Source organism: Ascaphus truei, chromosome 2 (genome assembly GCF_040206685.1).
Source record: "Ascaphus truei isolate aAscTru1 chromosome 2, aAscTru1.hap1, whole genome shotgun sequence".
Lineage (NCBI taxonomy): Eukaryota > Metazoa > Chordata > Amphibia > Anura > Ascaphidae > Ascaphus > Ascaphus truei.
Window position 1 is genome coordinate 471,522,346 of NC_134484.1, and position 15,319 is coordinate 471,537,664.

General features: G+C 44.6%; 1 protein-coding gene across 4 annotated transcripts in view; it reads right to left on the minus strand.

Moving 5' to 3' along the window:
• Positions 1 to 14,922, minus strand: part of LOC142488353 (uncharacterized) — a 148,567-nt gene extending 133,645 nt beyond the window's left edge. The window contains exon 1 of one of the 4 annotated variants that reach the window (XM_075588774.1): positions 14,555 to 14,922. Coding sequence is in view for 3 of the 4 variants with exons in the window: in XM_075588771.1 (XP_075444886.1) it covers positions 13,014 to 13,032 (19 nt within the window). In the remaining variant the exon portion in view is untranslated. Of the gene's footprint in view, positions 1 to 13,013; positions 13,136 to 14,554 lie in introns of those variants that run through there. The other 3 variants (XM_075588771.1, XM_075588772.1, XM_075588773.1) reach the window with 3 other exon arrangements.
• Positions 14,923 to 15,319: the final 397 nt, after the last annotated feature.

A 15,319-nucleotide genomic window follows, 5' to 3' on the forward strand; every position in this document is an offset into this window, starting at 1 on the left:
TGTATTGGCATGCCTTTCATCTCTGGCAAGTCTGCAAACAATCTATTTGTGCCATTATTGATTCAGGTAGTTCCTAAGTCCTGATAACCCACTACCACCGCCCTAGAGTAGTGATTTTACTGACCTCAGGGTATCTCTGAACCCTAAGAGCATCATTGTTCCATAACATAATTGTTTATTAATACACATTCCTATACTACCCTTGAGAAGCACAGGATGAGTGCATATTTGCCCAGCTGTGTCTGTAACTGACCATGAAGCAGAGGAGAGAATAAAACCACACACAATGTTAGTCAGTTCTTTATTTCATCAGTGTGCTGGATATGCAGTCTTACACAAAGGTATACTTACTGTGTCCTTAGAGCAGATCCGTGCATACTTCGGCACACCAAGGGTTAACTTATGATGTCATCAGGCTGGAGGACCCTATATATACCTGCTCGCCTGCAGGGTACCCTTAGTTACACTTACTGTTTCGCCTTGAGAAAGCTCTCGTGAAACGCGCGCGTCGGCTCCTCCTCCCACGTGCACGCGCAGACTAGGGATTCACCCGCACTGATATAGAGACCGCGAGTGTATGCGGCAGTCTGCCCGTGCTACAGTATACAGGCTAGAAGTGCCCCGATGGACACTAGAAGCCTCTGAATGAGGATATCTATGGGGATACTGTTCTGTACTAACAGTAGTATTTAGCACAGTTCCTGGGGGCTGCGCCAGTGCACATGGTTGTATTTCACGGCAGCCCTATGGTTACACTGTTTCTGTGCCCTATGCAGTATCATTTACTCCTCTGATACAAATCATGTTTATTGTATACTCTTAGGTGTCAGTGCCCTCTGGGTTAGGTGGTTATTACCATCTTTGCTACGCAGTATCAGACCTCTGATTTATGCTATATATGTGTATATAGAACACCATACCACTAGCTCAATAGGTTACCTGAGGTCACTTTGGCACCGTGCAAGGCACACCATTATCATACAGAGGAGCAATCTACATACCTTATAGTTCACTGGTATATATAGTTTATTTGTTTATATATCTATCAGTCATTACTGGTCACTTCACCCTATTTTACCTTGGTGTATGCAGACTCTGCCCTTATGTGACCAGTAGCTTGAACATCTACCTGAACATACCCTATAGTATCCCTTTTAATACACAGGTCCACACTTGGATTTCTGTGTTGTCTTGTCAGGTGTGTGTGATCTGGAATCACCAAACACACACATCTATTTGTGATCCTGAACCTATACGGCTGTCAGTACTATAGATCTACTTACCTGCAGCACGTTGTTTTAACACCCATTATTTTATATGTTGGTATTAATAAAGTTTATGTTTTAACTCATTCACTTATCACCAGAGGGTGAACCTGAGTGCTAATTTGGGTTCTCTCTCTCTATCCTCTAGTAATGAATATGATAAAAAAAGGTTGATTGATTGAGTAATCCCTGTGTGTGCTTGTAAGAATCTGAGTGAATTCTATGTAAAAGTGTTATGTGCATTGAATAATAAGAATACCGGTTTATTGTATGTATACAAAATTAGTATTCAGGGACTTGCAAATGCTTCTAAAAAGAAGAATATAATTAATTGCTCATGTTGAAATTTAATTTTTAAAAGGTGTACACCCCCAATATGATATAAACTAATTAACACTGGACAGAGGTGAATTTGGGTATCTATGGAAAAAAAAGGATAAAGAAAGGACAAAATTCAGAAAATTCATTTGACTTTTACCATCTTTTTGTAAACAGTCCGGTCACTGGAATAATAAGGATGTTTATCGTACTGGCCAGGCGATTTATTTCCTTAACCAGAATTACAATTCTTTTCCTCTAAATTTCTACAGATAAAAACAGGCAGAATATATTCAAGACACAAAGCTAACTAGAAGCTCAGTATTTTTAAATTAGTTTAAAAAAAATAAAAAGTTAATTATGATATGGGAAAAAAAGGATATCTTTATTAATTTAGTCTGCAAGATCAAACTGTTTTGTTTTCCTATTTATTGTAATAGGTGAAAAAATATGTGTCTGTTATTTTTGTAAAAGCTGGTTGAATGTGTGAGGAGCTGCATATTTCAAGCTGTCGCAAATTGTATTGCAGTAACCAGTAATTAACCGTTTTTTTTTCTTTTACAAGGTTTTGGCAGGAAGCCCAGAAAGTTATTTGAACTTGTTCTATGGCTTGAAATGGAAACAGTTGTAAATTGACTAATGTAGAGTTCAAATGAACAGAGGACAGTAACCTAGAATGAGCACTCTAAACACCTGGTGGGTGGGTAATGAAGGGGTTAAAACTTAAATCTTTAATATCTGTGTAAAATAATGGGGATTAAAACAGATATTAAACGCTCAGATCCTATAGTATGAGCACAATGTAATGTTCTGGATCACTGATGAACTGCATAGAATCACTAAACTAGTGTCTTGCAGTGGGAACAGTGAAGTGGATAAAGTAACCACTAGTCCAATGTAATCAGCACAAAAAACTCTAGTGCTGAGGTACGTATATGTGTGCAGACCCTGAAATAGCAGTAAAGCAACGGACAAGGAAAACGGACCCTAGCCAGGTCTGCCAGTATACTAGAGGGTTCTATGTGGAATTATTTTTCTGCAAAGTTGATCAAATATTAACGTAAATTTTATACCCAAAGGTTTCGGGTTAGTTTTGCTATACGTCAAGCAATTCCATTAAGGTTATGTTTTAAATGCTGTTATCCTTTATGTGATATTGTTCACATGTAATAAAAGTGAACAAAAGGAGGGTGTTATTGCTGTTATTATTGCTGGCTGCCCCTGAAACCGTATGGCAAGGGCTGAGATTGTCAGCTCTTGGGTCTAATATTGTACCTTACTATGTTGCCTGTAATATACAGGGGATACGCTCCTCCTTAGGGTCAGTTACAGCTAACCCTAAACAAATTGTAGAGGAATTTAAGAGCTTCTATGAGGTACTGTACAACGGTGAGAAAGTAGTAGGGAACCGTAAAACAGAGAAAGCATATCGAGAGTTTCTCGATTCCTCGAATCTACTAAGATTGGGGGATTTGGAGAGAGAGGTGATGGGTGCAAATTTTACTATAGAGGAATTAACACAGGTGGTCAAGGAACTGAAACATCTAAGGCCCCGGACCCGGATGGTTTCTCTAACCTTTACTATAAGAATTTCCTGAAGCTACTAGCCCCCTGCCTCCTTAAGATGTTCAATGCGGTCCTTGAAGGGGAACCTTTCCCGGAACAAATGCTCCAAGCGTCTATCTCTGTAATTCACAAATCAGGCAAAGATCCTCTGGATTGTAAGAGTTACAGACGAATCTCGCTAATTAATTCGGATATTAAAATTTATGCTAAATTAATGGCCAACAGATTAGGACGCATCCGGCCTAGGCTCATACATCCAGATCAGGTCGGTTTTTATCAAGGATCGGCAAGCAGCTGATAATATCCAACGAATCATTGATCAAATAGAGATAGTCAATGTTAACAAAGTAGAAGGTATGCTGTTAAGCTTAGACGCGAAAAAAGCTTTTGACAGGATCGACTGGTCATATCTAAAAGCCACGCTTGGGGCCTTTGGGTTTGGAGACAAGGTAAGGAACGCAATCATGGCCTTGTATACGAGCCCGGCAGCTAGAGTAATACATCAAGGCTTTCCATCTGAGCTGTTTCAGATTAAGAGCGGGACGAGACAGGGATGCCCTCTTTCACCCCTGTTGTTTGCTTATGCGTAGAACCGCTGGCTGCACAAATTCGGTCCAATTCAAATATTGTGGGCATAGACATCCACTCACAAACACACAAAATAGCGCTTTATGCGGATGACATTATGTTAGCCATTACTAAACCCCTCACCTCCTTGCCGAATCTACTGGACTTGTTGGATAACTTTGGACGAATCTCAGGCTTTAAGATAAATCAGGCCAAATCTGAAGCCCTAAACATTAACCTACCCAAACCTATGGAAAAACTAATTGAACTCAATTTTAATTGGCAAACCAAAAATATTACATATCTCGGCGTACGCCTTACTAAGGAGTATAAGAATCTCTATGAGGCAAATTTCCCCAGACTGATTCGGACATTGAAAACAGATCTTTGGAGATGGGGATCATATAAAATATCGTGGATTGGGAGGATATATAGCCTCAAGATAAACTTGCTCCCACGCATTCTATATCTCATTCAAACATTACCAATACCCATAAAAGTGCTTGAGATCGGCTCACTCCAATCCGCGATGTCCGAATTCGTCTGGGGAGGTAAAAGACTGAGAGTAAACAAAACAATTGTGAAAAAATCCACCCTGACGGGAGGCCTAACGATACCTTGTCTGTTATCCTACTACAAGTCGGCACATTTATGCCAAATTATTCAGTGGCCGAGTGACCCAGCATTGAAAAGATGGGTTGCCCTGGACCATAGTTGCTGCTCCCCATTGGAGTTAAGTAACATGATCTGGCTCCCCAAAATAGCCCTCAAAGCAATGAAAAAGCCGCTTTCCTCAGTGACCAACTCTCTCTTGGTCTGGGAGAGATGTAAGTTTAAACACACACTGACCACTAGAAATTCCGCAGTGACCTCCCTTTGGGGGAACCCGGACTTCGCTCCGGGCCTGGATAGAGGTAACTTCACAATTTGGCAGCAGAGAGGCTTTAATAACTTTCGAGATCTGGAGGGGATTAGAAGCATTAAAAATTTTGATCAAATCAAAGCAGACAAAGACACCCCTAACGCTGAATTCTTTAGATACCTCCAGATTCACGCGTTTTATAAAAAAAATCACCCCCTTTCCCCTACTGACTTCATTCGAAAGGCTCTGTATTGTTAAATCCGATACGAAGGGACTCATATCGCACATGTTCAGAGAAGTGGTCGGTTCTGCCTCAGGGAATAGCCCCAAACTAAAATATATGAGACAATGGGAGAGGAAATAGATGAGGAAAGCTGGACAAAAATAGTCACGGCCACCGCCAAGTCCTCGATATGCACAACGTTAAAGGAGAACGCATATAAAGTCCTGATGAGGTGGTACCTGACCCAACTCAAATTATCAAAATTTATACCAGGTTACTCCCCATTGTGCCCGCGACAATGTGGAGAAACAGCAAATTTATTACACATGCTGTGGTCTTGCACTCGCATCACTCAACTATGGGAGGAAATTTGAAATTGGGTACAGAGAATATTTGATCTCGAAATTCCCCCGGATCCATGGTTGTTCTTATTGAATAGGCCATTGCCGCGAATCTCTAAAACAGCTAACAAGTTGATTGCACATTTTGCAACTGCTACGAGATGTGAGATTGCAGCATTGTGGAAACAATCCGAAATTCCAAATATCCCAAAAATTCGGAACAGAATTTGGTTTGTGTGTCAAATGGAAAAATTAACAAGCTTAGTTAATGACACAGGGAAAAATGATCTAAAAGTCTGGACGCCGTGGTTGGCCCAGACAGACATCCCCGGGGTTGAGGTATCCCCAATTTGATATTAATTGAAATAGATGCATTCTCCTTTGACCTGGATAGGCCAAATCACGTAGAATCACGTAGAATAAAATCAAAGTTTAAAAAAAAATGGTTTAATTCCTACCCATCAGGTAGATCCCAACATGTGTATCTCAGGCTCTAATGCTAACCCCTTGCATATCACCTGCGGTGTCCCGCAAGGCTCGGTTCTGGGGCCCCTAATCTTCTCAGTGTTCATCAAAGATCTTCCTACAACAGTGTTTCCCAACCAGAGTTCCGTGGAACCCTGGGGTTCCGTGAGGGCATCAGAAGTTTTCCATGGGATTTCCCCGATTTCCCAGAGCAGGGCTGTTAGAGGACTGGGTAGTTTCCTCTATCCTGATTGGTCGATTACCCAGCAGCAGCCAATCAGGAGGTGTGATGAGCCTGCGGGGTGTGGCCATGCAGACAAGAGGTGAGGCTGTGTCTGTCCTGTGTATTTGTTCTTGTGTGTGTGTGTTTTTCCTCTGACTATGTGCCCCCCCTCAGACTGGCACACGCAGTGCCCCCCCCCTCTGACTGGCTCACTCGGTGCCCCCCCACCCCCTCTGACTGGCTCACTCGGTGCCCCCCCTTCTGACTGGCTCACTCTGTGCCCCCCCTCCCCTCTGTCTGACTGACTCTGCACCCCCCTCTGAATGACTCTGTGCCCCCTGGGGGGTGGGTTATGTGAGATGCAGGGTGGGTGATGCGAGATGCAGGGGGTGGGTATTTGAGGAGGAGGATGATGATGAGAATGATGATGATTTTTAACCCGTGCAGCCTGAAACTGTTTTCCTTGGAGCAGTTCGGCCCATCTCACTTTACAGGTTTAATATGTATTGGCGGGGGCATTTTTAATATGTATTGGTGGGAGGGCGGGTATTTTAATTATATATTGTAGTTATATATATTTAGGGGGTGGTTTTTTTTGGTATGTAATTTGTAGGGGGATGGAGTGAGAGTGAGGTAATTGATAGAAGGTAGGGGCGAGTGAGAGGAGAGGGGGGGAGGGAGTGAATGAGGAAAAGAGTGAGAGCGAGTGAGACGAAGGGGAGAGAAATACATGGGTAGAGGGTGGAAAATAGAGGGGGCTTGTGAGGTGTGAAATGTTGTGATTTACCTCTGTTGAACCTAATATGTGTCAGCCAGATAGGGGTTTCCCGGGAGTTTTCAAAATACTTCAAGGGTTCCTCCAAACAAAAAGGTTGGGAATCACTGCCCTACAGCTTGTAAGGAAGCTTCAATAACATGTATGCGGATGACACAATTTTGTATACACACAGGCCTAGCCTCTCCGACTGTGAACATGTGCTTCAAACTGAATATTTGAGACCTGAAAATTGGATTTCCCAAAACAAACTGTTTTTAAACACTGACAAGACTGTAGCAATAGTATTTGGGACCAAGACTAATTTTTTAAAGCTTCCAATGAAAGAGCTCCAGATCAGAAACAACGCTAATACCACGCTAGCCCCTATTACTAGTTTTAAATACTTGGGCATAAGGTTTGACTCCCATTTAACATTTGGGTTGAACATTAATACCCAGACATCCAAAACCTATGCCAAACTTATAGGAACAAATCCTCCCTACGTCTTCTGGTCAGAAAGTGTATCGCACAGCAGATCCTAATGCCAATTATAGACTATGGGGACATAGTATATGGCATGGCACCACGAACCAACCTTAGCAAACTTCATAACCTCTACAATTCAATATGCCGTTTTGTCCTCCAATACAACTACAATACACATCACTACAAAATGTTCAAATAACTGGATTGGCCATCACTTGAGTCTAGGCGCAAATTTAATCTTTCCTGTCTTGCCTTCAAATACTTTCTGGGCAAAGGTACCGGTCTATCTGAACAAACTCACCACTACCATATGCAGCCCTTATCATCGGAGATCTGACTGTGGCGATAGAGGGGTTAATCAGGCCATTAATAAAGACATTATACCCGGCTGATTAACCCTAAATCGCATTGGGATTGAAGGGGTTAATTGTATGTGCACACACAGATGTTTTCCCCTACACCATCTTTGTTGTCCCCATTTTGCAGCTCAATCCCTAGCTGCACTAATGGGAATGTATATAAACTGTGCCAATTGGTTTTGCGACACAAGAGGGAGCGGTGAGCGCTAAACCAAGCGCTGATTGAAGACGCGTGGCTGTATATGGTTGGCCACTTTGAAGCATAGGTATCGCTTTCTAAGACCTAGACCTCGCAATCGAAAGGTTAATTGATTAAGTGGTTTGCGGTCTAACTGAAGTGGTTTCTGTCAAAATGTATCCGTTACCTTGTTAGCTTCTCAACTTAAAAGGGGGAAAGTTTATTGGCATGGGAACTAGGTGAAGCCGCAGACCCACATCATAGCCCTTTCAATTCAGTAAGTTAACTTGTGATCGGAGTAAGCTAGCACTCTAATTTTGAGTGCAGCTAGGAATAAAGAAACCATGCACCCACATATAAAGTTTATTCCAATGTAACAAGCAGAACATACTTTATTAATAAACTGTGTTATACTGTTGATTTTAAATGTAAAAGCCGGGGAGGTTTTTTTCTGTTAGCCCGGGAACAAATCCTTTGACTTGCAAATATGTCAGGGATGAATGAACTGAGGGATTTCTCAGCTCCGGACCTCAAAGGCACCCTGCAGAGTGGGTGCCACAATATCTATGAGAAGTCAGGAGTTGAAAAGCCTCAGCAATCTTAAGTGTTATGGTGGCCGGGATATTACAAGTGCCAGATACCGGTGTAAAGTATGCGCACTTCACACTTGGTGGCCAAACCCCAGACCCAGTGTTGCCAATTAAGTGGAGGATCCCGGTATGCTAAGGAGCCTAGGTGTGAACTTACCGCCTGCTCCATGCAAACCAGGACACAACTTCTGCCCTTCCTGAAGACTACTGGCAAGCTGTGGATAGGTGGGAAAAATGTTCCCACGGGAGGGATTGGTTGTGCATGTTGGGTATAGGGCCTTCAAACTTATAAAAATGCCTGCTGGCCTGTCCCTAGCAGATTCACATAAGATTCATCTGATTTGACCAAGTTCCAGCATCAGCAGTTCCGGAGTGTGAAATTTTATTTACAGCACAACAAAGATATACAGCCTCTTCTGGAATTCGTTCGAGCTAAGGGTTCCCGAACGAACCCTGCAAGGATGGAACAAACTTTTACCTGTTGGCGGAAATATAGGGGTGGCAACTTGTGCCCCTAGCCAAGAATTGTTACACGGATCCTTTAACGCACCCACTTGCATGCGTGCAGGGGTGCCTAGAGACTTTGTTTCGTTCTAAGAACAATTGATTTCGTTTCCCCATCTCAGTAAGTGTTTTATTAAGTGTATATTGTGAAGATTCTGTGTGTTTGTCTGAAGAGAAATAAATTACAATTTATTTTACTCAACTTGTGTGCTCAGTGCAGAATCCCGGTATTAAGGTGTGCATAAGACCTGGTCACCCGTGACACTGACTCCAAGACTGTTCATGGTTCCAAGGCTCAACAAAGTATCCGGCCGCTCCTCCTCTTACCGTGCACCTCACAACTGGAACAATCTACTGGGGACTCTCATAACCGCCACCAGTCTAAGTTCTTTCAAAACTAAAGCTGCCTCATTTTAATGCAATGTATTTATATATAATGTAACCATGTATTTGTCATCATAACATGAAAATGAGAGGCAACTCAATGTATTACTTCCTAGTAAAACCTTTTATAAATAAAATTGTTACATTTCTCACACTGATAGTTATTCACATTTTGTTCACTTTTATTGCATTTGGCATTTATTTTGCACTATTCAGCACTCCCCAACAGTTGTATTTTTTTTTTGTTTTCATGAACTTAGAGGTAGTTCTAGGTGGGTTTTTGAGCTGCTAATTAATCACTTTATTTCACATCACTACATCCCTAGTGCAGAGTTATATTTTCACTTATAGAGGACAACCTGCTTTTAGTTTCTTGTTGCTTTCCCAACATTTTAGATATTCTCTTACGTTTTGTGGTAAGGAGTGCTTGCTGCCTGTCTCTGCCAATGGCGTAAGAAGTTTTGTTGATACGTGTTTCAATGCCACCTGACCCATTTCACCACCTCACCACCTGTATGGTCGCTGATAGTGCCCATCAGCCTCATGCATTGACAAAATACATTCTCTCTTTTGTCGGAGGGAAGAACCACTCGGCCTTGCTGTGTGTTTAACTCCATTCCCAGGAATCTGAGATTCTGGGCTCAGCTTAATTGGCTCTTTTCCGTGTTGACCAACCAGCAGTGATGTGAAATTAATTATAGCATTCTTGACAGGTGTTGGACTAAGAGGACTCGGTCTTGTGCTGAAGGGTGGAACATGTCCCTGACAGTAGTCACCAATGGATTAACAGGAAACCACACACGCACACATGAAGTGTGCAGCATAGATCCCATAGGGTTGCCCCCACAGTAACCTGAACTTATGTTGAATCAGCCAATTATGGAAGTTCTTAGAACATTGCTGTCTCCATGAAAGATGTTTCCATTTCGTCCTTCACAACAGGTAACACAAGATAAGTACCTCCTCTAGATAGGACCGGAACCAACTAGAGCAGGGGTGGGGAATGTCCGGCCCGCGGGCCGTATAAGGCTCGCAAAATCATTTGGTCTGGCCCCAGGGAAGCAAGCCTGCAAGAATGGTTTAAAAAAAAAAAAAAAAAATTTAAACTCCCCCTTTGCTGATTGGCTGCCTGTGCTGTCACTCTGCGAAGATTTTTTTTTGGCCCGCCTCTTCCTAATGCACTGCCCCCCTCCCTTCTCTCCTCCAGTAATGCCGGGCTCCTTAGGCTCCGCCCCTCTGTCCCTCCCTTTAGGCTCCGCGGGCCTGCCTGTCTCTCAGCTGCACTGGCTACCTATGCTGCTCCAGCAGCCCATCCACAGGCCCCAGGTAACCCACATGCCCTCTTATACCCCCCTCCCAGGCACCTTACCCACCCCAAGGGGGGAGATGCCTTATTTTTGTGTGTGTTTGCAGAGGTGGGCTTATTGTGTGTGTGTCACTGTGTGTGTCACTGTGTGTGTGTGTCACTGTGTGTGTGTCTGTCTCTGTCACTGTGTGTGTGTGAGTGTGTGTGTCTGGCACTGTCACTGTCTGTGTCTGGCACTGTCACTGTGTGTGTCTGGCACTGTAACTGTGTTTGTCTGGCACTGTCACTGTGTGTGTCTGGCACTGTCACTGTGTGTGTCTGGCACTGTCACTGTGTGTGTCTGGCACTGTCACTGTGTGTGTCTGGCACTGTCACTGTGTGTGTCTGGCACTGTCACTGTGTGTGTCTGGCACTGTCACTGTGTGTGTCTGGCATTGTCACTGTGTGTGTCTGGGACTGTCACTGTGTGTGTCTGGCACTGTCACTGTGTGTGTCTGGCACTGTCACTGTGTGTGTCTGGCACTGTCACTGTGTGTGTCTGGTACTGTCACTGTGTGTGTCTGGTACTGTCACTGTGTGCGTCTGGCACTGTCACTGTGTGTGACTGTCACTGTGTGTCTCTGTCTGTCTGTGTGTGTCACTGTCACTGTGTGTGTGTGTGTGTGTCTCACTGTCTCTGTGTGTCTCACTGTCTCTGTGTGTCTCACTGTCTCTGTGTGTCTCCCTGTCTCTGTGTGTGTGTGTGTGTCACTGTCACTGTGTGTTTGTCTCACTGTCACTGTCTGTGTGTGTCTGTGTGTGTCTGTGTGTGTGTGTCACTGTCTGTGTCACGGTCACTGTGTTTGTGTGTCACTGTCTGTGTTTGGCAGCAGCCGCCTGAGGTGGTTAAGGACCTAAGTATCACCAGGGCGGCACGGGTAAGCAGCGCTCCAGTGGGGAGAGGGTATAAGAGGAGTGGGGGATTGGGAGGGGGTATAAGAGGCTTGGGGGATAGAAGAACGAGTCTGCAGTGGGAGAGATACCTCACTACCGCTTCTCCTCCTCCTCCCCACACCGGGTAGCAGTTGCGGAGGAGGGCACCTGCTCCGATCCCCCCTGCTCAGATTCCCCCCCCCCCTTGCGCACTTACACGGTCCTCCTTCTCCCCACACCGAGCAGCAGTTGCAGAGGGCACCTTCTCCGATCCCCCCTGATCAGATTTCCCTCCCCCTGTGTGTCTGAGAGAGAGAGAGAGTGTGTGTGTGTCTGAGAGAGAGTGTGTGTGAGTGTGTGTGTGTCTGAGAGAGTGTGTGTGTGTGTGTGTCAGAGAGAGTGTGTGTGTGTGTCTGAGAGAGTGTGTGTGTGTCTGAGAGAGAGTGTGTGTGTGTGTATCTGAGAGAGTGTGTGTGTGTCTGAGAGAATGTGTGTGTGTCTGAGAGTGTCTGTGTCTGAGAGAGTGAGAGTGTGTGTCCGAGAGAGAGAGAGGGAGAGAGCGTGTCTGAGAGAGAGAGAGAGAGAGTGTGTGTGTGTGTGTCAGAGAGAGAGTGTGTGTCTGAGAGAGAGAATGTGTGTCTTAGAGAAAGTGTGTGTGTCAGAGAGAGAGAGTGTGTGTCTGAGAGAGTGTGTATCTGAGAGAGTGTGTGTCAGAGAGTGTGTGTCTGAGAGTGTGTGTGTCTGAGAGTGTGTGTGTCTGAGAGTGTGTGTCTGAGAGTCTTGAGCGTGGGTCTGAGAGTCTTGAGAGTGGGTCTGAGAGTGGGTCTGACAGTCTGAGAGTGGGTCTGACAGTGGGTCTGAGAGTATGAGTGAGAGTGGGTCTTAGAGAGAGTGTATCTGAGAGAGTGTGTGTCTGAGAGAGAGTGGGTCTGAGAGAGAGCGGGTCTGAGAGTCTGTTAGTGGGTCTGAGTGTGAGTGGGTCTGCGAGTCTGAGTGGGTCTGAGAGTCTGAGTGGGTCTGAGAGTCTGAGTGGGTCTGAGAGTCTGAGAGAGAGTGGGTCTGAGAGTCTGAGAGAGGGTGGGTCTGAGAGTCTGATTTCCCTACCCCCTGCCCGATTTATGTGCGTGTGCGTGTGTGCGTGTGCACAGACACCAACCCACAGTCAGTCATAATCACCCACCACCCAAGAGTCAGTCAGACACCCAAAGAGAAGCAGTTCCAGCCATCACATTAGTGGTGAGTTCATTAAATGTTTGACCAAATATAGAAGGCTAATTTTTAAGTTGATAATTTTGGATGGCCCTCGAATGATTTTATAAATATCAAAAAGGCCCTTAGCAGAAAAAAGGTTCCCCACCCCTGTACTAGAGGATGATTATCTAAAGCGCTTATATTTTGCTGCGTGTATTGTGTCATGTTATCTGTGTATATCTATGTGAAGTGTTTATGGACTGTGTTTAATAAACCAAAGTATGTTTACTGAAGAGTCATTTGTATTCCACATTTACATCCACTCCCAGCCCACACCATCTATATGACTGAGAAACTGAGCATTTACCTTATGGACTATTCTGATGTGACACCCTAGTGGAGCCGTGAAAGTTAGGGGTTTATACAAGATTAGTTTGGGTGTTCAAGTCGCATAACTGCAAAATACCAGATATTCCCTCGCAGATTGAAAGCCACCAAAATAGCTCCCCTACTCACTTAACACGTTTGGATCCATGCTGGTAGTGAGCAGCGCTCCTCTGGAGGTGCTGAGATACTGCTGCGACACACTTTATTCGAGCAAATACCCAGTATGTACCTGGCAGATACCTGGAATGCGCCGCTCCTCACCTCTGACAAGCCCCGTTGCATTTGCCTTCCCAGCCTGGGTTCATGCCTGGCTGATGGGCGGCTGATCTGTTAAATGATAATGATTAGGATTTAATAGGCTGCAATGCTTCGCGTGTCTACCAGATGGCATAAATTCATGAATTGTAATGCAGTATATATATATATACTGTGCAGTATTGCAGCCAGCGGGAATAAAATGCTTCAATCCCTGCCTGGAAAATACCTCAATGCACTCGGGCAGAAAACAGTCACAAACCTCAATACACCCGGGTATACCCGAATTCGTGGGACTAGCCGAGCTCGAATAAAGTGTGTCGCCAGTGTATGAGGTTCCTTGATTTATATTTGTTGGATATCAGCTGTGTCTGTATAAAAAAGAAACAGAAGAAATGTTTTGTTTTATTGGACAAATTTACAGAATTTAATATAAGCTTTCAAACATAAGATTTTTAACACAAAAACAACCCAAAAGTTAGAGGCACCTAAACAAACATATGGTCCATCCTCAAACAGGAACTTAATTTCAAACAGTGCAAAATCCATCAGTGGTGTAGGATTATGTAACGCAATCATGTAGTATAAAAAGTCAGAGATCAATAGCCTTAGAATAGCAAAGTCATTTTAGTGCAACATATTCATATACTGTCCAGTTCTATACTATGAATAAAAAGAAGCAGATAAATCTGGTGCTCCAGTTTGGCGTTAGAGAGACTTTGATAAAAGCTCCCGATACGCTCTCCGGTCCAGCAGTTCTGTTCCATACTGACACCGTCTCTCTATTATTTTATACAGTGAGAAGTGGGCAATGCAGAACAGTGCAGTAACTCCCTCTAACCTGACCCCACTTTTCACCATATTAAATAGGGGTTTGATCGCCTCACCCCCTTATCGTCTCATTTTCTTATCAGTTGTCACACATGACACACTAGTGAGCCTGTGACTTGTGTATGTGACAAGGGTTAATACACACAGCCATCGAGCTGACCCACTTCTCTCTCTGCAGGGTCCCTAAAATGAGTAGTACAGTGGTGTGAAAAAGAAAGTACACCCTCTTTGAATTCTATGGTTTTACATATCAGGACATAATAACAATCATCTGTTCCTTAGCAGGTCTTAAAATTAGGTAAATACAACCTCAGATGAACAACAACACATGACATATTACACCGTGTCATGATTTATTTATCAAAAATAAAGCCAAAATGGGTACAGTGTGTGCTGGGGGATAGTGGTGAGAGGCAGGGCTGCAGAACTGTCTAAGACATGCAAATCAGCACACAGTAATATTTCCATTTGCTATATGCTTTACAGTGGAGGGTTTTTGTCACTTTTTTACCCACCATAACTGTGTGTGTTATAGATCATAAAATAGGGATTAAGCAGATATATTACTATATTCTGATGATTACCTTGTTGCTGCTTGTGAGCGAGTCCTGCCGGCCTGTGATTACTCCCTGTATTCCTCCCTCACTGGTCCCAGTCCCCTGCTGCCCAGTACATTAGTGGCTATTTGCCCAGAGTGCAGGTCTCAGGAGGCCGGGATGTGAGCAGCTAATGAATGTCTGAAGCTTCCTATTGTGTAGGAGAAGAGGACAGTCCCACTACCCTTATGGGGGTTACTGCCCCGTTTATCCTCTGCCCCTCCTTTATCAGCCCCTCAGCAGCTGCTCATTTCTCCTGCATGATAACACAGCCCTGTCTGTACCTGGGAAGGTTAAGTCTCTTATTTATTCGTCTCTCTCCTGTAAACCAGATATTCCCTTCTGTGTCCCTCCCATCCCCCTGCTAGCTGTGTCCTCCCCTCCCTCCTGTGTGCCCCCTCCCCCTGCTAGCTGTGTCCTCCCCCTGCTAGCTGTGTCCTCCCCTCCCTCCTGTGTGCCCCCTCCCCCTGCTAGCTGTGCCCTCCCTCCTGCCCCCCCCCTCCCTACCCCCCCCTGCTTGCTGTGATGTTCTGTCTGTGCTCACACCTCCCCTGCTTGTTCTGTGCAGAAACAATGTGCATTTAAAGCAGCAATACTACATTCCCCCTTTCCCCCTTATGTTTATGTAGCCCTTGTAAACCTCCCCCCCCCCCCCCACGCCCTCCGGGTACAGAAACCACCCGTGCTGCTGTTACCTGTTTGCTGCCAGGAGGCCTGATCCTCCGCCACTGGGAGCCTGGGGAATACTTAATA